The following is a 25,654-nucleotide window of genomic DNA, read 5'->3' on the forward strand; positions in this document are numbered from 1 at the left end:
GTTTTGGAGGTTTTATGAGTTACCAACCTTACTTTTTCCCTTTATTTTACATCAATGTCTGGTAGATAAAATGTCAATGAAAGTCAGGGCAGGTAATCTGTGATTGCAAGAACCATGGAAATGGATCAGGGGTTTCAGGTTTACCGCAATGCTGGTCCAGAACATGTAGAGGATGGTGACAAGTAGGTATTAGAAAATGTCTGCTGTATTATATACCACTGGATACATGGAGCTTAGTATTACCTATCAAGAAATTATTCTGATTACATTTACTTATTCAACTGATTAAAATAACCTAATAAGGTATGTAACTATTGCATTATAAAACAAGTGATATAGGTACTACTAATACCGATTACAGTCTCCTGATGGGAAGCAGCTCTACAGGTAAGCACTATCGTTATGAAAATGATACACGATGAAATGAAACTAGCAAATGAATATTCTTAGCCAGATAGTAATGACATTTCATCAAATTTGCCACACTCCTAGTTCTGGGTGTAAAATACTCCAACATGTTGATGAACCAGAGAATTTAACTTACATGTCTGTATTTCAACCTTTCTTTAATGATAACTGCGATTAGTGACCCGGTAATATAGCACCATGTTAAGCCATTCAAAACATACAAATGATAATCAATAGGAATTTGTGGCATCTTCTAAAGGGACTGTAGGAACAAAGTGTCCTCTATCGTGACAATGGTACCACAATGTCATCCAAGAAAGATGCAGCCTGAATCTGGGTTAATAACATTGGAGACTTGAGTGATACACAGGTACACTGTGCACATACTTGAAATCTTCCATCACATTCTCTGTGTGACTATCAAGCCACATTTACAACTGTCGTCAATATTTCCACATACTAGACGGGGAGTCACAATTCATCACTGTATCGCTACAACACAACATCTGTACATCATGCAATACAAGATGCCATTATATTGATCAATTTGATGAGTAAATCATATTAAGTTGAAAGACTGTTCTGCAACCAATTAACTAAATTCAAATTATGCAAATTGTTTTTAAAATATTTTAAAATTTGCATTTTTCAACTTAAATTTACTCTCATTCAGATTTCAGTAAGCATGGTTCAGTATCGTGAAAGCTGATTTAGAATAACACCTGGTAAAGTCTCTAATGTCCTAGATAAAGGCTGTAATATTTCCTTATTGAGTTTCACATATTATTATGATGTACTGTTAACATATCAGGGAAAAGCAGGTTAAATATTCATTTCCCAGTTTGAAAGCAAGGACATACAACTTCTCGTGTAACCACTCTGTGTGTGAGGTGCTTCCTGATCTGTGTCAACCTCTTCTGCCCTATAGTGAATGACTGAAGGGATGCTTGAGTACAACTGAGTATGGCTGGAATAGTCTGTTTCTTCACTGGCTGTGATCATAAGTCATCATCTCCTATCCCTTCAAACGCTGTGTTTTCTGTTAGACCATTGTCAGCCTTGGAAGAACTCTTCGATAATTTATCCTGGAAATCAAAAAGAAACATGTGTAATTTTGTAGAGTGGTTTCACTGGGTCCTCATACACTAATTTCTGGCTCTTAATTGACAAGACAAGAATGGAGTGTGCACAATTGGAGCACACACTTGCCTACCAAGTTACAGCTTGGTATAATTTGTTTTGGAGATGTTACAACAGTTAAGGCTATTGTTTCTGATCAGGCCAAGTAGGCCTTTATGAAATTATATGACCCATGTGAAATGGGGTTTAGCCTTGCCTTCAGGATTATTGCACTTTAATAGTAATATGCATGCATTTGTGTGGTTGCTTGTACAATGAGGACTCATGCCTGTTTGAAAATGCTAGTTAGATACCACGCTGCAGTATTAACATAGATACCCTACTCAGACTCACTGTACCAAGGGCAGTGGGGTAGCCTAGTGGTTCAAGTGTTTGCTTGTCACAACAAAGGCTCAGGTTTAATTCCCCACATGCGTACAATGTGTGAAGCCCATTTCAGGTGGAATTGCAAGAATATTGCTAAAAGTATTGTAAAACACAACTCACTCACTAACTCTGTGCCCACTATGTTCTATCCTCTTAATGCCAATTACCAGGCATGTAACATCTTTTGGTATGACCCAGACAGGGTATCAAACCACAGGGCTCCAGATAATTTTTCATGATCAGGAGTACGTACTCCTTATTTTTTCAATATAGGAGTACTGGAAAACAATAAGAGTACATTTAGAGTACTGACTGGAATTTAATGGCGTATCAGTAATCTTGTGTTTCGTTTCATATATGCACCACAGCATTGCTACTCTTGTGTAAACAGGTCAGTAAACAATAAAACAATACTTTTTCAGATAAATACGTCTGTATATGATTCTGAAACCGTACACCATTGCTGTGGTCCGTATCTGCTACGTTTTTAAAATTGTTTCCTACTGTATCGTGCTTATTTTCTATCCGTACATATGCCGATCCGGCCCTTATCTGGAGCCCTGAAACCACCAACCATCTTCTCGCCAGGCTAACACTCTATCCACTAGGCCACAAATACTGTCAAACTCATGTGTACATACAGGCCCTATATGGATAGACTTACTGATATCTTCTTCATGGACCCCATTGCTTTGTTTATTGCACTCTGTTCGTCATTCTGAAACAGATCACAGACATATAATACCAAACATACATGCATCAGATGGGTGGGCATTTAGTTTCCGAGGATGACAGGCCCTCTTAAGAATTGTACAAACCCTCTTCGATAACGATAAAATGGTCCAAGCTCTCTTCATACGCTGTTTCCTTAAACCTTTAAGAGGTGCTGGGATAACGTCTAACAAGAAAGTTCCACAGATTCCGTATGTTTCTAAATACTAGAGCTGCAATGAATAAACTACGATGTGAATAATAACACGATACGTATCATGAATAAAGGGGCATAAATACAATATTGTTTCAGCAGATGTATTATTCATTTTATAATGTTAACAGGGTTAATTCACAACAATGACACAGTTTACCACTAATTGCCACACGTGAAACTACTGCATGAGTATTTTTTTTCATTTTGCATATCTTGCTTTCATATATAGCAGACAAGTTTAAGTTCAAAAACTATTTCTTTGTAACACTGAATATTCGATTCTAATGACCATGAATTCATGGAGATAGGTTTATATTCACTGAATCTGCAAGTGAATTGTCGCAGCTCTATTGCATTCTACTGATGCTAGTATCATGGGACCCTCTATTATCGCGGTAGTTAATGTTGTTGCCATCGGGATTATGAACGGCTACTGACATTGAGCATTTTATATATATTTTCAGCTGACTGTTATTCAATCTTCGTTTCTGTCACAAATAATGTGACACATAGTCACAACACATTTAATACCATCGCAGCAATTCCGATTGTCTCGTTTGACCCGGAAATTGAAGCAACTCTCTATTATCACGGTATTGCTATTTTCTTACTATGGCACGCGGTACAAGCAGAAACATTTACTAGGACAAGAAACGAATCTAAATAGTTTGATCATTAAAAATTATTTAGGAATTTCATTCACATTAGTAATATCATCATGTTTTTAACCCAAACATCTGAAACTTCTATTCATTTGGATACAAGGTAACAATAACATTACAAAATATTGTTTTTCTGCCTTAAAACGTACCATACAAGTTGCTGCCGTGTGTAGAGTGAAGTTGCATAATACTTCACTTTCTGTTATAATTTTAGCATGGAAAATATGCAAATGACCTTATAGTGTCACAGGATTATTCTTGACAAAGTAAGTTTTGATTCATGCTAGATGTAACACAGGCCCTCGTGTCTTTGCGAAGATTAACGATTAAAAAAAAGGTTTTGAGATGAACCCCGGCTCGAAATGCTACACAGTACACAATACATTATGACAAGGCCGGACACTTCGGTATACCCCACCCGCTTGCTTTGCTGATCGCTACGCTACCATTGCATGCAATCGATTAAAACTTAATGTGAACATAATCATGGATGATTGGCCTATCGATCACCAATCATGACACCTACCAATCCTTTATTGTTATTTCTGCAAGTCGATTGAAACCCGATTTTGACTCTCAACTAAACGATCTTGACACAAATGGATGACGATATGTCCTCACAAAACGGTGGTGTGGTCGAAGCAAGTCCTCTGATTGGTCAATGCTTGCAAATCTGCAATTCTTTATAAATTTGCAGGATTTTTTTCTTTCATTGACTGCTCAATGTAAGAATTTTTTCGAGCAATGGCTTCTCATAAGAAAGCATCAGTTCTAAATGTCTCCTATAGAGAATACTACACGAGGTCTCATTACATACGAATTATACGAAACGAGTGGCCTTCCTTCGGCCTCGAGGTCAGATAACATAGGAAGGTCATGAGTTTAGCACCCCGATTCTTGGTTTGCAGTTGCTTCATTCATCTGACATCACTGGTGGAAACATTGCGTTTATGTTTTTCGATGGATATAATGTCTCAGTTCGACTCACAATTAAACAGCGACACGGCAGCGTTCGCAATGTTTACATTCCCACAATGCATTTAAGTTGTAGAATGAATGAATTCACGTGTTGGTTATGAATGAAAAAATAGTTACGACAGATTGTGACCTAATTGAGAGGTCATCGGTTATCCAATCAAATCGTTAAAATCTCAGGTCAAGTCGTTACGACACAGGTCAACGAGATACGACACTCGTGTGACGTACGGGATTAGTATGCAACTACCCATACGTTGACCACGTGGGTAATAAAAACAAGGATCAACCAGCCAGAGGACTTGCTTTGACCACACACCCATTTTGTGCGGACACATCGTCATCCATTTGTGTCAAGATCATTTAGTTGGGGGTCAAAATAGGGTTTAAATCGACTTGCAGAAATAACAATAAAGAATTGGTAGGTGTCATGAGTGGTGCTCGATAGGCCAATCATCCATGATTATGTTTACATTAAGTTTTAATCGATTGCATGCGATGGTAGCGTAGCGATCGGCAAAGCAGGCGGGTAGGGTACACCGAAGTGCCCGACCTTGTCATAATGTATTGTACTGTGAAGCATTTGAGTCAGGGGTCATCTCCAATGTTTTATGTGTTTTTAACATCTTTAATCCTCGCAAAGACATGAGGGCCTGTGAGATGTAATGGCAGTAGTGGTCATACTAGATTCAAAATGTTCTAGAACTTACTGAAAAGATGAATGCTTTAATATTTCTACAATTAGACATGACATCCAATGAAATAAATGACATTTTCAAGAGCGATGATTTATTTTACGTAATTTGCACATGTAAACAGCCGATGCGGCACGTGGTGTTTCTGCTTTCCCGATGTTTTCACGTGCCTGTGATAATAGAGAGCCCACGATAATAGAGAGTCCCAGTATAAAATAATAGCAAATTGTTTTCAGTCTAATATCGTGATGGGCTACTCAAACATTAATGAACAACTATCACTGAGATAACATCAAATCAATGAAATATTACATCCTAGCTTATTAATGAGTCAGTTATACTTATACTTCATGATAATATATGTCTAAGCTGTTGCATGATTAATATATAACACATTTTAAACTATATAAACAAATATCTCACATATACAACAAGAATCAATATATGTAAATATGGTGAGTTGGTGTGTTGTTTAACACCACACTCAGCAATATTCCAGCTAATGGCAGCAGTCTGGAACCAGACAAACAGTGTATACTGCATAAGCATCGATCTACGTAATTGGGATACGATGACATGTGTCAAGCAAGTCAGCCAGCCTGACCACCCGATCCAGTTAGTCGCCTCTTACACTAAGCCTGGGTTGCTGAAGATCAACTCAAACCCGGATCTTCACGGGTTATATATGTAAAAATAGTAAGTGAGTACTGCAGTACGCTGAAAAGGAATTTCAAACATGGAAACAAGGCTGAAGATTATTTGGCAATGAACAGCTACCAATGATTTAATAACAATATTGGGTGCAAGCTAATCATACATATTCTGAAGTAATGATAGTCAAAAGGTATTTTAACATTGTTTAGAAGGTTAATTTTGATTGCTAACAAAAGAACCTAATTCACTGATGAAATAATCCATGCTGCATGCAGACTGTATCCAGACCTTCTAAGTGCATGCAATTGCTGGACCGAACATGCAGAAATGGATGCTGATGTGCATGTGCTTGAGAATGAAGAATAATTCTCAGTGAAAACTGAACATTAGTATGTGAACCGACAACCGTCCTCAGGCCTTTTCTGTGTGCTCATCGGCCCGTGAAGATCCGGGGTAGAATTGGTCTTCAGCAACCCACGCTTGCCACAAAAGGCGACTATGCTTGTCATAAGAGGCGACTAACAGGATTGGGTGGTCAGGCTCGCTGACTTGGTTGACACATGTCATCGGTTCCCAGTTGCGTAGATCGATGCTCATGCTGTTGATCACTGGATTGTCTGGTCCAGACTCGATTATTTACAGACCGCCGCCACATAGCTGGAATATTGCTGAGTGCGGCGTAAAAGCTAAACTCACTCACTGTGTGCTCATCATGACATTTGTATGTAGATATCACACACTAATTCACCTGTACCTATAAAACAGCTATAAACTGTGTCATGACAATCTTCCCCTTTGCTCTCAGTTTGGACAACAAGTCCCACTCTTCATCCCCTATCACAGTGACACTTACCCAACTGCTAAATAATAAGGGCTTCCATTCACCCTGCCACCACCCCCTCTCCTAATTCATTTAGCCCTGTGTTTTACCCCTGGGTCATACCTACAGGGTTGGTCTGGTTCATAACAAATCCTGGATAGAATACTCCCTCTATTCAGCTAAAACAATACCATTACTTTTTTCTACATCCTTGATAGTTGTACTACCTCATCTGGGTCATGATGACCTGATAAAGCTCTTCTTTCCATCAGGCTCAAACAACTCAAGGAAATAATTTTCATCTACATCCAGGATATTTGTACTACCTTGTCTGGGTCACAATGACCTGATAAAGTTCTTGTTCTCATTTGGCTCAAGGACATAACTTGTACATGAGGATCTGTGACCTCAGAACATATGGTATCTCTTCCAGCCCAGCCAGGATGACCCCAGGGTCCTTATCAATCATACAACAATTACAACCTTGTCAGCCAGGCCCCAATTTTACATGCCAATAAAATCATTTATATTATATGATATTTACTGTTGTGTTGTTCATGCACACAGGGGTAGTCTAGTCTAGTGGTTAAAATGTTTGCTTGTCCTGCCAAAGATCCAGGTTCGATTCCCCACATGGGTACAATGTGTGAAGCCCATTTCTGGTGGAATTCCAAGAATATTGCTAAAAGTGGCATAAAACCATACTGCAAATACACTCATACACACATCTCACTTCATCATGATTAAGGGCAGCGATAGAAACTGTCACAGGTCCCACAGACCTTTTCAAACTGCCCAACTTGAAGCAATTTGCCATTCTTATGGATCTTGCTTTCCCTTATCATTATAAGAACTGGTAGACTAAAATGTTTCTATCGCTGAAGATATTGAAACACAAAACATTCAACCACAATGAATGTTCAAAATCTCTGATAGTCAGTGGTGTGATTTATAATGTAATCGTGCACAATGCCTACAGAAAGCAAGCGGGTGAATGAAATAACTACAGACATGAACACAGCTGACCAGTGCACACCCCAGAAATGTCAGCAGAAACACTGAATCATGTACAAACATTTCAGGGCTCGATTTAAGATATGTTAACCTACTTGCATCAGGTGCAACCTAAGATAAAACCTAGTTGCACTGCAAATTCTAGTTGCACTGCTTTTATTGCAATATGTAATGAAAGAAATATGCTATTGAATTATTTAGATGTTTTATTCAGAGTTTACCCGCTCAAAAAATGAGTTGCATCTGGTGCAAGTTAGACTAATAGCTAGGTTGCACTATGTAATATTGGGTTGCACCAGTGCAAGTAACAAAGCACTAAATCGAGCCCTGCATTTGACCATGTTGACTGGCATTCCAAGCAAAGGAATATACACAAGCTATGTGAAACAATGAAACAAAACAATGTGAACATGTTGTAATCAGAGATAAATCACAGCCATCGATCACTGATAAACCAGTGGTTGATATGAACATATGGGTACCATGACATGCAATTAACCAATCGATTTAGTTGTTTTTCACAGCAACATCAATATCTAGATATAGATGAAAAAGCATACCGTGTTGAAATAATGCACCCAAATGACATACCTACATACCTATCTCTTCCCTCATAATTGAAATAGATAAAACAAACAGTTCACCAACAAATCTGTATACACTACTCCCTGACTTAACTCTTATCATGTTTATCCTGCATCTACGTAATAACTGTTACATACATGATAGCACATGGCAATGTTTGTTGAAGGTTTGTGTGATCACCTACAAATCACCTGCTAGGAAATAACAACATCTGTTGATGAGGTTACCATGGCAACTGACAGCCGAGAGCTACTAATGAACTTAACATGATGTCAGCACAAACATAAAACATTGTCTCCATTGCAAGCCAGTGTATTCTTCTCCATACTGTATGTCAACAGTCATCACTTGAAGGTGTGTAACCCAGCTCCATGCAAAGTTTCAGGGAGAAAAAACAACTTGTTCAAGTGGTTCCCGCTTTTGACATGAACTTCCTCTTTCTACACAGACAAGGGAAACTACAGAATGACCTCATCCACAAAGTCATGACTTTAGCAATAAATATGTTCAGCTGTGTAAAAAATGCTGTTGGGAAATATTATATGTATGCATAGTTTTCTTCCTGGTACAAATTACACCATGAGTCAGATTTCATCAAACATAAAACATTTCCTTTCAAATTTCAGAAATCAGGGCGTAACTACCATTATAAAAAAAAGCCCGAGCTGACACATGATTGTTGCTAAAAGGTTGGGCAAGCCCTCAGTACTATCTAAATCTAAAGCTTTGCAACCTATCGGGCTTACACGAAAAAAGTGGCTTGCTGTGCTCTGGAAATTACAAACAGAAGTCCACTTGCTATCAGAAAGGAGTCAACACATAAATAATATTGAACAAATTTTGGGATGCAAGCATACAAGTTACAGCTACACAACTCACAATACTTGAAAGAAATACTAACACAACTATCACGACAACCAGACACATTGATAGTGTATCTGAATGAAGGCTGATTAAACATGACGACAGCAAAGGGAGTTAACTCCAAGCGAACACAGCGGCAAAGGGTAATGAGTGAGTGAGTGAGCGAGTTCAGTTTTACGTCGCACTCAGCAATATTCCAGCTAAATGGCACCGGTCTGTAAATAATCGTCTGGACCAGACAATCCAGTGATCAACATCATGAGCATCGATCTACGCAATTGGGAACCAATGACATGAGTCAACCAAAACAGCAAGCCAAACCACCCGATCCCATTAGTCGCCTCTTACGACAAGCATGGGTTACTGAAGATCAAATCTAACCCAGATCTTCGTGGGTCGCTGCAAAGTGTACCACCCAGTAATGAAAAGACTTGACACAATCTCCTTACGTTACCAACATCAACAGTTTTGTGCTTCACTGTCAATATAACAAGGAGTAAAATACACTGACTATATAAAAAGCATGAAAACAAAAATGATCTATATACACATGTTCATTACTTGGTTCTCCTCCATTATATCCTGGGGGCAGCATGAAGGGAAACATGCATGAATACATAAGCAGGCAACAGGCAGGTCACATGACAAACAGGTATCAAAAAACCATCATCACACATATGCATGGTATGTCAATCTGGTATGTTCTGTAGGATAGGTGACAATCAAATAATGGCAAACAATCTAGTTTGGATCGTTTAACAATGTCAATGTTTTTTTCGAAATTGCTTCTGTCCACCCAGCAGAAAATGGGTACCCGGTGGGATAAGTCATGTGACTATAAACCTTCTAGTGCCTCACAGGCAGCTTAGGTTATCCGGGGTAATAATAATCCTGCGCTCTGAGCGGTGTCGGTGTGGATTTAGCGTAATATAAATGGACTAATTATTATTAATAATGTCAGTAACCAATGATAGCGTTTAACCAGTTTGGATCCTTGCTCAATTTCTTATCACAAATAAATAAACCAGCATCAGTACAAGGTATTTCGGCTTCCAAAAAAACTAGAATTAATATTAGCAATTGGTTTGCTGCAATTTTGAACATGAAAGTACCTCTTGTATTTATTCAAGGTTATTATAAGCATGTTTCTACATTAACTTCAACCAGTACTGACTAAACATGAAGCTGACTGACTGAGTTTTAGTTTTACCGCTTTATGTCGACAAAAGACATTTTGGCTTTTCTACATATATGTAGAACGTTATAACAACCAGTTCTGATAAAACATGAGCTACTACCAAGAATATTACTGCCATCATAATCCATATTATCTAAATGATTTATATTGCTTTGATTTTTCCAGACGGAACAATTATCGAAACTGAAACCTTACCTCTCCATTAGGTAAAGAAGACTGTCTGTTGCTACTGAAACCACTCCTCATCACCCCTCGAGATGGGTTCTTTAGTCGGTCTGAGGGCTGCAGAGTGCAACATAATATCAGTTAAACATTACGTCACTTAATTTGCTTTGTGTGAGTTAATGAATGTTTTGTGCAACAGTCAGCAATAATGTGGCTTTTACTAATCAAGCTGTGACCAGGAAAACCAAAAATGAACTGCATGATTTCCTGCTCACACAAAGAGCTTTTTTCAGACAAGTAGATTCAAAGCTTGGAGTACAAAGGTACACACTCTGTGGCAAAAGCATTTGAGTCTACTAGCCCAAACATACATCACACTGATTTTAGTATTATAATACAGATTTTATTGGCTAAGTTTACTTGACCGAATGGAAAAAGTCCGTACATCAGGGTCCAACAGCAGTAGGGTTTTGGTTATATCATGTTATTTATCACAAAAAGGACATCCTGAGTTCTGATTTTTTCTTTCAATAAATTAGTGGATGTTCAGTGGTAACAACATAACCTGTAAAACGTACCTTCTTGAATTTTCGTCCTTGTTTCTTCATGATAAGTTCATCCACCATTGCCTGTAGACTCATACTCATTAACATCGCCTGCAACAAACACGACCATGATCAAGCAACATCCTCCTTCCTGCTGAATATAACCTTCCACAAATAATCACACCATGCTGCATGGACTCTTGTCACAGGTCTTACAGGGTAAGTGAGTGAGTGAGTATGGTTTTATGTCACTTTTAGCAGTATTCCAACAACATACCAGGGTGCCGTTCCACAAACTGATCTTAACTAAGATCAATCTTAGCAAGTTACGCCAATTTTACAATCGTCTTAGCTAAAAGTTACACCCGTTCCACTAACCAATCGTAGCCGGTCCCGATCTTACGATCCGATCCAAGCTTAGATCGAGACTCTTTCGTGAGAGAGATAGAGGAATGCGATGCACGAGTTATCACCTTTGGCATTCTTGTACTGTAGAAGACGATGGAAGTAGTTTTGGAACCAAGTGAAAACGTGGAGAAAATTCCTCGAGAAAAATTAGGGTAGTGAGCACCTTGGTTTCAGGGGCAAATGCGTGTGAACACTGGGTATCAGGCATAATGTGTGGCTGAACCTTGTCGATCAGAATAAACAAGGCGTGACGAGGCATCCTCTACCTCACACCCTGTAGTACCACACGCACTGTTTGCTAGTGGCCGTTACGTTTGCTATGTACAGAGTAACGACTCGCTACGGCTGAAAATACTTTTCACCATGTGGTCTTGCTGCACAAATTGTGTAAGTAAAGCCAAACGTTATGCTTTTGGGGGGCAATTTCTTTTCTAAAATTGGAACAAATGTTACAAGAACTGTTTGAAAATTCCATGTTATTCAGTATGATTAGGCATCAAATGGAAATGTTATATTTGTCAAAATAACATACATTTCACAAACCAATGTGGTAACAGGTGACAAGTATTATGATATGCATGTGTGTAACTGGGTGTGGATAATTTCAATCAAATAGTGAAGTTACTCATGAATGTCTAATTTGAGAGGCTATGGCTTGCTACACGTGGAGACACGTTTGCTAGTAGCAAATTGTTTTCGTCCATACGGTTTGCAAGCATTGATTTTGGTGATACGGTTTGCTTTTTTGGGGGTCTTCCGGGTCCACGAAGTACAGGTGTCAGGACTTGGATGTAAAATGTGACATATTTGATGAAATTATCCAACACTTTTGTAACACCCATCCATGACGGGCAAATTGCAATATGTGACCAAAAATCTCAAAATTGAATTTCTCTTTACAACAGATTTAGATAATAATAATCAAATGAAATCGAAAGCATCAACTCTGTTTGGAATCAACTGCTCATAAATTCGTAAATTCACATTTAACACAATTCCTTTGAACACATACTCATTTTCAATTACTTCATCTAAGCACTGGCTATCTATGACTGACCAGATTTAAATGTGATAAAATGTACCTGTCACCATTACGCAACCAATGTCATTCAGCCGTAGCGATCGAGCCGTTACTCTGTACAGAGCAAACGGTAACGGTTACTAGCAAATGTCTTATGGCTGGTGGGTTATTACAGGGAGTGACCTCGCCACAAGCACATCACCTGATAACGTATCTAGAATCTGTCAGTGGTCTTTGAAAAACACGTAGCCTGCCTTTAGAATCCCCCACCAATTATGCACAGTGAAATCAAACATATTTGTATCGTTTTGTTTCAGATCATTGTTCACTCCATGACCCGTCCCTATTCTTAACCATGACGTTGCAATATTGTTGTACAAATGTATCACACGGACCCCCTCGGTTGTGTTCCCATGACGACAGTGGTCAGACTGGCCTCACATTTGTAAGCCTTCAGTGCAGTGTTTGTTTACATCACAGAAATAAACAAATTCATTTCACGGGGGGTTTTAGGGGGCGTTCATGGTGAAATGCTCGCTCTTCTTCTTCACAAAGAATATGAAAGCCACCATTTTGCTTTCTCTACGATTGATTTTTGCGATCCTAAGTTGGTCATGAGCAACTTAGACTTTGAATCTTAACTTTACGATTGACTTGGGTAAGATTGGTTAGTGGAACGGTCTGTCAATCGTAACGTCACACTAAGATTGGGATTTTAGGGGTTTACGATTGGCGTAGGGCTAAGATCGGTCAGTGGAACGGCACCCAGAAGGGACACCAGAAATGGGCTTCACACATTGTACCCATGTTGGGAATTGAAGCTGGGTCAATACTAGGCTACCCACTGTCCTTAAAGTTCAAGTATATGTGGGATAATACTAATAGCCAATGGGACAGTTTGGACCACATTCGAATGCTGTTACAATCCATACAATGTAAACTTTTAAATTATTTCTATATTTTTCAATGCAAACTTTGAGTTAGTGTTTTCATCAAGTCTTTAATCATGACAATTCCAAAAAAATTCATGTTCAAGAATGTACATTGCTTTAAATTTGAAGGTAAACACTTATACAAATTGTTCACTTGCAATAGATACATATGAAAACATAGCACAATTATACAATCTTTAGTGATATGACCCCAACACTGAACCCTCAAATATAGCATTATGCAGTCAGAGACGAAAGGATGAAGTACTGTCTCTGTATTATCAAGGGCTTGCTATATCATTGGCATCACGCCCATCATCACCTTGCACAGATGGTGGTACTGTCCCTAAACAAACTGTTGTGTTTACATATTTCCAGAGTACTCATAGCGTGGAGGTGAGGTGAGTTGAAATTGGGTTTAACGTCGTGCTTGAGAATATTTCGCTCATATGACGGCGTGCATGCATGTGCATGTGTATGTGTATGTGCGGCTGCTTGTACTAGTCCAGACTTAAGCTGGTTTGATAGTGCTAGCCCACTAAGATACCATGCCGCAGTGAAGCATGAATACCCCACTCAGACACATTATACTGACTCCGAGCCGACCAGTCCTTGTTGTACCCATTAATGCTGAGCGCCAGACAGGGACCAACAAGTACCATATTTTAACGTCTTTTGGTATGACGCGGTCGGGGATCGAACCCGCGACCTTCCCCTCTCTGGGCGGACGCTCTAACCACTACACCACGGAGACGGTCTCTCATAGCATGGAGGGTTATGTTACTTGCATTCAGATAGATGCTCCATAAAAATAATCTTGTCATCAACCCATAGGCAATGTTCCTAGACCAACAGGGTTCCAACTTATAATGTTTATCAACGTACCTGTTCACTTGTAATCGTAATCCACTTCAAAGAGTCTCTGGCCATCAAGTATTCAAATGACAACTCCAGATTTGGCTTCGAGTCCTTGGATCCTTCCTCCTGGTCGTCAGGAAACTAGGATTCCAACACAGTGTATTGTTACCCAGCAGCTGGATCATGTACAGCTCAACTCTACTTAGGGACAATCATGTATTTAATTCTACTGAAACATATACTATTACTAATATGTTAAAAATGAGTGAGTTAGGTTGAATGCCAAATTCAGCAATATACAAGCAAATCGCCTGACAGGAGACACCAGAAACGATTGAGTGAGTATGGTTTTATGCTGCTTTTAGCAATATTCGAGCAATATCATAGCGGGGAACACCAGAAATGGGCTTTACACCTTGTAACCATATGGGGAATCGAACCCAATTATTGTGCGTCACAAGCGAATGCTTTAACCACTAGGCTACCCCACTGCCCCACACCAGAAATGGGCTTCACGCATTGAACTCATGCATTAAGTCAAACCCTAGTCTTCATGTAACAAGAAAATGCTTTAACCACTAGGCAACCCAACCAGCCACGTGTTATAAGCATCATTTCTGTATTCATGGAAAGACGAAAATATCCCCATTAAAAGTACTTATTCACACTGGTGAATCAGTTCATATGTTCTCTGATAAATTATACCATAATGGTAAACATTGTAAAACAGTGTTCACTTCTTAAATTTATTTCACATGTACATGTATATTTCCGTATCTCTGTTCTGTTCATTCTCTTCCCACAGAGGTTACTTGTCATATCTTCCTACGAACCTCTGTTCTAATTCGGCCATATTTCCCGGTTCTCGTAAAATCCTCTAGCGGCACCAGATCGCAACACAAATTATCTCCCTTCTTTCTATCCATCAGAACACGTGTTACATCGACTTAGATTCAACTTGACTAACACAAGCAAATGTGGAGCCACAAATATCCCCCATCTGCCGGGGACTTGTGTTGATGTTACACACAAGACGTTTAATGGCTAGCTTGTCCGTTGTCAACGAGGGCGATGGAGACGCCACTGCTCCGCCATAACATGACTGAGTTCTGTCTAGAAGAAACGTTTCCGCATCGTGCAGGGGAAGAAGTTTAGTTTTCTCGAAGCATACGGAAATTACCGAGGCTTTGTGAATGATCACTTTTGAAACATCGCTGATTGCACAACTAAATCTGATTGCCTCCAATCACGAGTCTTGAACGCTCACACCATGAAAGGGCCGTATTAGAACAGAGGTTACGTAGGAAGATATGACAGGAGTAACCTCTGTGGGAAGAGAATGTGTTCTGTTATACTCATGATAAGACACGAATACTTTTACACTTAACTTAGAAATGCTCCTTAAATGTTTTTTTTCACATAATTTTGCTTCATATAACTGTTACAAGTTTACTGTAAAGACATTTTAGAATACTGACTTCAACATGCTCAAATCATACAGAGCCTTTCCTTTTATTATTATGCTTCCTGCTTTCACATTGAGCAAAACAAGAATTACAAAGGGTCTGGCCTGAATCATGCTTACCGTTGTTGTAATTCGCCAACACTTCATCCGTGTAATTTTAAAGCTGCCTTCTTTCATTTGATTGTCGACCTGTACACGGAAGTTGAGCTCCTTGTTCCCTGCTGCGATGAGGACACGGGAGTTAGGGTTGGGGTAGTCGGTAGTGCATGGCCGGAACTGGATGTAGTTGTAGTACTTGAGTGTTCGCGTTAGGCGCAGGTACTGCAACAATGCACAGGCTTGTACCGTCCAGGTGTCAAGTCATAATAAACTAGGTGCAGATACTTGCACCACAAATTTGCTTCGAAATCTCATATCTTCACACCACATTCATTGAAATCAGATAACCACCGACTAGGTCATTACAACTGTTATTGACTTGAATGACAACTGAATGAACAACAATTACGGATAATCAGTGTCAGATAGGAATCATATACAGTCGAACCCGTTTATCCGGACATTTTGGTTACGCTCGGAAATCATCCAGATAGCAAGGCTTCCGGTTAACTGGATCAAACAAGCAAAAGGCTGAATTTTCTGATAGTCTTAACCATTTATATTTAGATTTTAAAATGTCCCCAATTGTGTTTTCCTTACTGACTTGGGGATGTTCTCACAACTGCCAAATGCTGATTAACAACTGAAGTGACATGCGTCCCTTGTGTTTTGATGGGTAATTAATCAATTCACATCAAACGCCTGCCAAGAGATTAACAATAAATACACTTAGTCATGCAGTAAAGAGTACTGACGTGACACTTACACATGCACATGTGCACAGGTCTTTCCGGCCTGATGACAGGATCATTTTTCAATGGAAATCTATGGGAATGGTTTGAAAATTCTCCGTCAGGGTCCGGAAGCGCAGGGTCCGACTATGCGAGTACAATTACTGAAGGTAAGTTTCGTTTCACCTAAAAATCGTCCGGAAGGCGCGGTTTCCAGATATATGGGGTCCGAGTAAACGGGGTTTGACTGTATCCTATCATGGTTGGACATCTTTGTGATGAGGCATGATATGTATGCACAGCTCCATGGACAATGACATATACACATTGTTACATGATGGAAGGACCTATTCTCCCAAGTCAATGGAGTTCAATGACTATCAAAGTCCAATTCCTACCCTTGCAGAATTAGGCTGGAACTATGGAATTATATTTACCGGTAAGTTGGACTAAGGTCTCTGTATAGTCCTATTAAAACCTTGCAATGAAATTGACATTCAGTTCATACATTACATGTATACAATACATGCACATTAAAGCAAGACCCATGACTTACATATCACAGCAAGGATTGTGTATCCTCACACCAGAAGCATGCTGTCTTACCTTTGACAATTGCACAAGTTTTATTGAGTGAGAACACTGTGAAATACAGAAATACGTGAAACATTTGAAAACATCCTACCTCCTTCTTGGACCCTTTCTGGTTGAGCGTGGCAAGATGCTTCAGCTGGTCTTTGGTGGCAAGAATCCACTGGCGTTCAATGTCACTCACAGTCTGCAACAAACAGTCAGTGGACTTGATGTAGGGACAGCATAGACTCACAAATCTACCTAACGTGTTTGTGTTTGTGAATGTTGCAGTCAGCACAGTCCAGCTATATCACCCTGGCCTGTAAACGACCTCAGTTTAAATAATATGAATATTTAACTCTGGAAGAGGCAAGGAAGTTATTAAATGCATGAGGAACAATCCATGCCAACTTGCCAAGTCACTAAACCTGACCATCCGATTCTCTAAAGTCACCTCTTTGAAGTATACCACACTGAAGTATACCAGTCTCAGACTTAAGCTAATAGCCTGATGCCTGAGTCCAGTAAAATACTGTCTGGTCAAGTAAGGTCAGTTGGCAACAGTAAATATAACAACACTACTGAAACTTATGCCAAGCCCATGTTCAGTCCAGTAGTCAAGATATTTTTGGCACAGACTTTAGACGAAATTTAAAGGTTTTTTATATATATTTTTTGCAAAGCAGACTGCCATTGTCATAAGGAGATTCCTGTTATCAGAACCTGAATGTTATTTTTAGGGCCAAGGTATGTTGAAAATAGGATCCACAAGTACAATCAGTGTCACTCACTGTCAAACACTTCAGCTCCCAATATATCGCAATACATATCGCAATACGGATAAATTACAGTTTATTTCCCAATACAAAGCCAGGGCTCCAGATAATTTTTCAACATCAGGAGTACATACTCATTTTTTACAATACAGGAGTACTGGAAAGAGTACATTTAGAGTACTGAATGGAATGGAATTACGTGTTTCGTTTCATATATGCACCACAACATTGCTACTTTTGTGTAAACAGGTCAATAAATAATAAAACAATAATTTTTCACATAAATAAGTCTGTAAATGATTCTAAGACCGTACACCATTGCTGTGGTGCGTATTTGCTACGTTTTCTAAATTATTTCCTACCGTATCATGTATCTTTTCTATCCGTACATACGCTGATACAGCCCTGATGGAGCCCTGCAAAGCCCTATAAAGTAATGTTTACTGTGGCTAGACAAAAGTTGACGGTTTGCCTATTAAAGCGGTTGCTATCAATAATAGTTGAACAGACAAGACTTGCTACTCACCTGGACGTACAAAAGGTTCATGGTGATCTTGTCATCCAGGAGGTCATCGTCAAAGGAAGAGTCCCAGAAACTGCAACATCAACAAGCACAGTTGGGATCATTGATGCTTTGAGCATAATTCCAGTTTCATGACAGTGTGTCAGCTTAATGTGAGAAGTAAGCCGGAAGTGAGGCAGATCTCAGACATTCATGTTTGTGAAACAAATGAGCATGGATATGGTGGTGAGAAAACAAGAGGTGAGGTGAGGTGAAATTAGGATTTACGTCGTGCTTGACAATATTTCGCTCATATGACGACATGCATGCGTGTGTATGTGTATGTGCGGCTGCTTGTACTAGCCCAGACTTAAGCTGGTTTGATAGTGCTAGCCCACTGAGATACCATGCCGCAATGAAGCATGAATACGCCACTCAGACATTTCTGAATCCGAGCCGACCAGTCCTTGTTGTACCCATTAATGCCGAGCGCCAGGCAGGGACCAACAAGTACCATGACCAAGTATGACGTGGTCGGGGAAGAGAAAACAAAAACACAACAGGGCATTCCAAGATTCAAAACCAGGATAATAAGTTCCTGGGTCCTGAACCATAAAGCGTTCGTAGAGCTATGAAATCTGTACGTCTATAACAAACTACTGAGTTACAACATGTTGTAAGGTTACGATCTCTTTGAGTGTGCCCAAGAGATGCATCTATGCAAGGTGAATCATGTCACCTTCATTAACTGGGCTACCTGTACCCACCAATACAACACTGAATGAAGTGTTTGTCACCATAGGCTACAGTAGGTTCGCAGCTACAAAAAGCTTCATAAACATTCTACAAAGGCAAGATCAATTCATTTTGTATGTATTAACCAAAATATGGGCTTGCAAGCACAGGTCAATCATTATCAATGTTTTGATAACTTAAGACAGAAACAGTTTTCATTAAAAAAATCACATCAAGGTTCTTTCTTTAGCTCTACAAATATGATATTCACCTTTTTTCTTAGAACAATTCGATGGACTCCTTCCTTATTAGCTGCCTTTAAGGAAATGTAGGGTGATTCAAAATCTTGGAACTTTCTTACAACTGAAATGTACAAAATATGCAAACATGAATAACATCACTTAGTCAAAGAATAACAGATTCTTATTAAACACAGCAAACACTGAAAAGCAGATTAACACTGTGATACACTTCAGTAATACACCCAATAACACATAGCACTAGAAATACAAATTACAATACAGTAATAACAAATACTTATCTATTTGTTTATTTGCTATATTCACTCTTTAAGAATCAACATAATGCAAACAATACTATCAAAGATATGCGAACAATTAAATTTATTGCTGATAAAACCAAATGTTTTGAATAACATTCTGCAAGACTGGCTTGAGAAAACTTACTTGAGTTGTCTCCCCCTTCTTCTTTCCTCACCAGAAATATTCCAAAATAGTACACATACTGATCAGGTATTTCGATTTGTGATGCAACTTTCTGAAAAAGATAACTTTATTTTAAGAATCATCAGAGAAACAATAGCAGGTGGTTTAGACTCACCTAAACTTTAGAGGATCTGAAAAACGTGTTAGAAAACTAATACATTTCAGACAACAGAAACAGTAAAATTTATACAAGATAAATGCAAACTGAATAGTTCAGTTATCAAACATTCAAATGATTCAAGTTTGAGACTGAAAATGTAACCCACAGATGTTTGTTGGGTTTATCTCCTACCTAATCACCCAATATGTTATGTCACCCTCACGACTGTTTGTTGGGGTCTTTCATGCAACATGGGTACAATGTGTGAAGCCCATTTCTGGTGTCCCCCTCCATGATATTGCTGGAATATTGCTAAAAGTGGCGTAAAACAATACTCATTCACTCACTCACTTTCATGCAAGTTAGTGGACAGTAGGTCTGAGAATTTCCAAAGAGGTGTGAAAGTTTTGGGTAACAAACGATAGACATTACAGATCAAATCTTTCAGTGACATTCAAGGCTAACACAAAGACCAAAGACATAATGCTATTAAAGGATTTCTATCTACCATGGAAACACTAGCCACAGGCCTATGGTTGAGCAGACTATGGAGATTGTGCAATGCCCAAAGAGGAGACAGTTGACCACGTGCAGCAGCTTGACTACTAAGAGTTTCCAGGGCTTCTGTTTTTCCTTTACACTAAAACTCATGTATCACTTGTGGGGTCTGCTTTGGTATTTGACTTTTTTAAATATAGCTCTTTTCACCTAACATATAAAAAATACCCTGTTTGGTGACACGAGTTAGCCTTCTTAGTGATGATGAGGCAGCTTTAGTTGTATACTCCTCAGGAAGCCGAGAATGACAAATGAGAGCACACTGATCTACTGACTGAGGTTGTGCATAGAGCATAGGGAGCCTATCATGAGTATACAAGCACATATCCTAATTTTCAGCAAAGCCCTACCTCCAGAACATCCTCAGTCTGGTCAGTTGAGAGGATGTTGACCACAATCTTGTGACCATTCATCAGGAACACATCCAGCGTGACCCTCTCTGCTTCCTCTTTCTGTGTTTCCTGCAAAATCGAACAAACATATTTGATAGAAGGAAGTCCTGATTCACAACATGCTGGATACAAGGTTCACTTGGATGTCCTGATTCACAACATATTGAATACAAGGGGGTCATCATTCACAACATAATGGATACAAGGGTCACTTGGGTGTCCTGATTCACAACATATTGGATACAAGGGTGTCCTGGTTCACAACATAATGGATACAAGGGTCACTTGGGTGTCCTGATTCACAGCATATTGGATACAAGGGGGTCCTGGTTCACAACATAATGGATACAAGGGTGTCCTGGTTCACAACATATTGGATACAAGGGTGTCCTGGTTCACAACATATTGGATACAAGGGTGTCCTGATTCACAGCATATTGGATACAAGGGTGTCCTGGTTCACAACATATTGGATACAAGGGAGTCCTGATTCACAACATATTGGATACAAGGGTGTCCTGATTCACAACAAAATGGATACAAGTGTGTCCTGGTTCACAACATATTGGATACAAGGGTGTCCTGATTCACAACATATTGGATACAAGGGGGTCCTGATTCACAACATATTGGATACAAGGGTGTCCTGATTCACAACATATTGGATACAAGGGGGTCCTGATTCACAACATATTGGATACAAGGGTGTCCTGGTTCACAACATAATGGATGCAAGGGGGTCCTGATTCACAACATATTGGATACAAGGGTCACTTGGGTGTCCTGGTTCACAACATAATTGATACAAGGGAGTCCTGATTCACAACATATTGGATAATAGGGTGTCCTGATTCACAACATATTGGATACAAGGGTGTCCTGGTTCACAACATATTGGATACAAGGGGGTCCTGATTCACAGCATTTTGGATACAAGGGGGTCCTGATTCACAACATAATGGATACATGGGTGTCCTGATTCACAGCATATTGGATACAAGGGTGTCCTGATTCACAACATAATGGATGCAAGGGAGTCCTGGTTCACAACATAATGGATGCAAGGGGGTCCTGATTCACAACATATTGGATACAAGGGTGTCCTGATTCACAACATATTGGATACAAGGGGGTCCTGATTCACAACATATTGGATACAAGGGTGTCCTGATTCACAACATATTGGATACAAGGGGGTCCTGATTCACAACATATTGGATACAAGGGTGTCCTGGTTCACAACATAATGGATGCAAGGGGGTCCTGATTCACAACATATTGGATACAAGGGTGACCTGGTTCACAACATAATGGATACAAGGGTCACTTGGGTGTCCTGGTTCACAACATAATTGATACAAGGGAGTCCTGATTCACAACATATTGGATACAAGGGTGTCCTGATTCACAACATATTGGATACAAGGGTGTCCTGGTTCACAACATATTGGATACAAGGGGGTCCTGATTCACAGCATTTTGGATACAAGGGGGTCCTGATTCACAACATAATGGATACATGGGTGTCCTGATTCACAACATAATGGATACAAGGGTGTCCTGGTTCACAACATAATGGATACAAGGGTGTCCTGGTTCACAACATAATGGATACAAGGGGGTCCTGATTCACAACATATTGGATACAAGGGTGTCCTGGTTCACAACATAATGGATACAAGGGAGTCCTGATTCACAACATAATGGATACAAGGGGGTCCTGATTCACAACATACTAGATGCAAGGGGAATCGAACACTACATATGAATACTATTAGAATAAGTCATAATTTACTAATGATGCAACATAACATATAACCAATTTATAGAGCAGTCACTTATTTGCTAGACCAAATGGAACATGGATAATTGTTATTTTAAAAAACAGCAACCATTAAGTATTCCAATGAGTGTGGTATCTTGACCCAAGTATTGTCCAGTTCACTGACATCTTTGGTAGGTGTACAGAGCCTGTCATACGACCTAGAAACAAATACCTTAAGTAAAGCCCATGCAAGTTGATAATATTTGGCAAGACTTGAGTACTAAACTGTCACATGGTTAACTCTGACTGTATTAAACACATACCTGTTGTGCACTGAGAAGGAATCCATTGAAACGTTCACTATTTGCGATCTCCGTATCTTGACTCACTGCAACATAAAATCATCAAGTCTGTATTATACTGTTCACAAAAGCATGGACAAATATCAACAGCAGCAGAGAGGGGCTGGGTGTTCCTGGCTGGTCAGACTGGGTCACTATCATTTCAGGTACCCTTGCCCCCTTTACATCCAGCACTGGAAGCACTGCCTAGTTGAACCCATCAAGAACATTTTTGTTGTTGTTGTTGTTGTTGTTGAAAGGTATTCTGTCCATGTACTATGACCACAAACACAATGATCTGGCAATCAATAATTACTTACCCAACTGAACATAGTGTTCCAGCATGTTCCTCCTCTCTTCCACTTGGGGAGGACCTAGGGGGAGGAACTTCTTTGGAGGGAATGGAGGAAGAGATGAAGCACCAAATTCTTTCTTCAACTGGAAAAGAAAACAACAGATACAAAGAAAAAAAGACATCCTAATCTCCAAACAGATGATTTCATTACATTCATTACTCTGTAATAGATCAGCTTGAGTTAATTTTTCATTGTAATCAGCAATATTCCTTTATGACTGCAATCAGCAATATTCCAGTTTCAGGGCTCCAGATAACTTTTGAGGGTGCGAGTGTACTTACACATCATATTGCAAGTGGAGGTGTACTGAGAATTTTGAAGGAGTACTGACATGTTTTTGTGTGAGCGAGTTGGTGATGTGGTTTGTCTGGACGATTCATCGATCACTATTTCCAACCATGTATTTGTATTTGAAGACGCGTGAGAAATAACTGAGCAACCGTGTGATGCGCGAAATGTCAGGTCCGACTGGATATAAATAGGAACAGTGTAGGTTTTAGCCAATCGAAAAATAGTGACGCATATCGTTGCATGGCAACGCAAGGGATTCCTACTGTCGGGGTTTCCTCATGTGTAAAATCGTGTTTCGCAAAAGAAACTCTTGATAACAAGTATTTATCCGAAATAGATTTCCATTTGCACGATACGCATGGAAATTAAATGTTAGACGTACAAAGGTATTTATGTGCGTACACGATATGCTTGAAATCTTATATTATGTCGTACTTAATTGATTTTGAGGCGTACATTACGCCTGTATGCCCCTTATCTGTAGCCCTGAGTTTTATCACAGCATCTTGTGTATAATATAACCATGATAACCTAATCCAGATAAATGAGTGGTTGAACGCAACACTATGAGAAAGATCATTGCACAATGACATGTAATCAGCCACCAATACTAGTCTGAATGAGGGGAATACTGGGAATCTATTCTGCCATGAATTCCCATGGAAGAAAAAGCAGATCAGCAGACCTTAAAACATGTGGTGAGTCATTTGCCACAGCACTGTATGTGTATAATTTTCCAGTTGAAATAGCAAGTACATACCTGTTCGTGAAACTGATGTAGTTGTCGGAATCTTACAGAACAGTGGAACACACCATTAATATACATGTTGTAGGACTGTGGATGGAAAAGTATTTCAATAAATGCAATGGGGAAAGAATAAACAGTGTTAACTTTCTGTACTTATGTGAGTGAGTGAGTGAGTTTAGTTTTACGCCGCACTCAGAGCAATATTCCAGCTATATGGCGGTGGTCTGAAAATAATCGAGTCTGGACCAGACAGTCCAGTGATCAACAGCATGAGCATCGATCTACGCAAGTGGGAACCGATGACATGTGTCAACCAAGCCAGTGAGCCTGACCACCCGATCCCGTTAGTCGCCTCTTATGACAAGCATGGGTTGCTGAAGGTACATTCTAACCCGGACCTTCACGGGTTCTGTAATTATGTAATAAATGTTGTGACAATGCACATGTGGTGTAGTTGTAAATAGATCCCATATTAAAACTGAGGTTATTAAATCGGAAAGATTTCTGCCCGTAACGCCTGGTTTTGTTTTATCATTCTATGCCTAATAATTTATGGGGGTTTTTTTTATAAAAAGTTGCTGGTTTTGTTTTTAAAGCTGGCTTAGACGTCTGGGGAAAAAAAGATTTCTAAAAAGACTCAGAAGTCAGGACCTTACCCTAACCCTAAGTTTTCAAGCGGGGGTCACGGGCAGAACTCTTACCATTGAATCTACCAGATGGAATCAGGATGACAAGCATGACAATAATACAGCAAGTAAACTGTTCAATAGACCCATAGTGTTACCTTTAATTGTGCTTACCGATAATTCACAGTAGATAAAAAAAAATACATGATGCATTTTACAAACAAGTCAGCCTTCATCAAAGGTTTTACTTGCATCGACTGCATCAAACGTTACCTCAGAACTGAAGAATTTGTTAGGATTATATGTGGAAACAAATAATTTTAACTTCGGCGTGTCATTCGGCAGAAAGCAGATGCGCAAACACCTGAAAACCTTTCCTGTCAAATGTCATTATTGGTATGCTGTCAACTCGTAAAAACTTGTGCCCAAGGCAATATGCGATAAGCCACAATACAAAACTAACTGTAAAGGAAGATCCACTGTCATCCTTGCATTCTTGCGTGTCCGGTATTGAAAAATGCATCTTTTCGGTTCAAAGTATTTCCCTAGTTAAAGTGAAAGCACAACATCAACAAATAAATTTGTGTGCGTTCGGTGAGAGGAAGCGATCACTCCCCTTCAGCCATTTTGTAA

General features: G+C 39.4%; 1 protein-coding gene across 3 annotated transcripts; it reads right to left on the reverse strand.

Moving 5' to 3' along the window:
- On the reverse strand, window positions 1-25,651 carry LOC124285592 (sorting nexin-17-like). Of its 3 annotated transcripts, XM_046721846.1 has the most exons (16): window positions 25,485-25,651; window positions 24,408-24,482; window positions 23,321-23,438; window positions 22,983-23,047; window positions 20,853-20,963; window positions 19,806-19,896; window positions 19,394-19,482; window positions 18,409-18,480; window positions 17,219-17,311; window positions 15,824-16,024; window positions 14,266-14,379; window positions 11,053-11,130; window positions 10,505-10,591; window positions 9,673-9,693; window positions 2,579-2,632; window positions 1-1,493 (listed from the first exon to the last, which is right to left on the reverse strand). In XM_046721846.1, exons 1-16 carry the CDS (start codon window positions 25,542-25,544, stop codon window positions 1,407-1,409), a joined length of 1,416 nt encoding a protein of 471 aa, XP_046577802.1. In that variant the 5' UTR covers window positions 25,545-25,651; the 3' UTR covers window positions 1-1,406. The 3 variants fall into 3 exon arrangements, with proteins under 3 accessions (XP_046577802.1, XP_046577803.1, XP_046577804.1); XM_046721847.1 differs by lacking the exon at window positions 9,673-9,693; XM_046721848.1 differs by lacking the exon at window positions 1-1,493 and having other exon boundaries at window positions 2,616-2,632; window positions 9,660-9,693.
- Between the last annotated feature and the right edge of the window lie 3 nt (window positions 25,652-25,654).

The sequence above is a fragment of the Haliotis rubra genome, unplaced genomic scaffold (assembly GCF_003918875.1).
Source record: "Haliotis rubra isolate DU_JTF1 unplaced genomic scaffold, ASM391887v1 Scf364, whole genome shotgun sequence".
NCBI classification, from domain to species: Eukaryota; Metazoa; Mollusca; class Gastropoda; order Lepetellida; family Haliotidae; genus Haliotis; species Haliotis rubra.

Excerpts from the sequence above, each read along its gene's own strand:
- LOC124285592 (XM_046721846.1), bottom strand. The coding sequence starts at position 25,544 with ATGCATTTTTCAATACCGGACACGCAAGAATGCAAGGATGACAGTGGA. Across the intron at positions 19,483-19,805 it reads AGAAGGGGGAGACAACTCAA|TTGTAAGAAAGTTCCAAGAT; the intron begins GTAAGTTTTCTC and ends TGTACATTTCAG. Across the intron at positions 18,481-19,393 it reads ATCGAATTGTTCTAAGAAAA|AGTTTCTGGGACTCTTCCTT; the intron begins AAGGTGAATATC and ends TGTTGATGTTGC.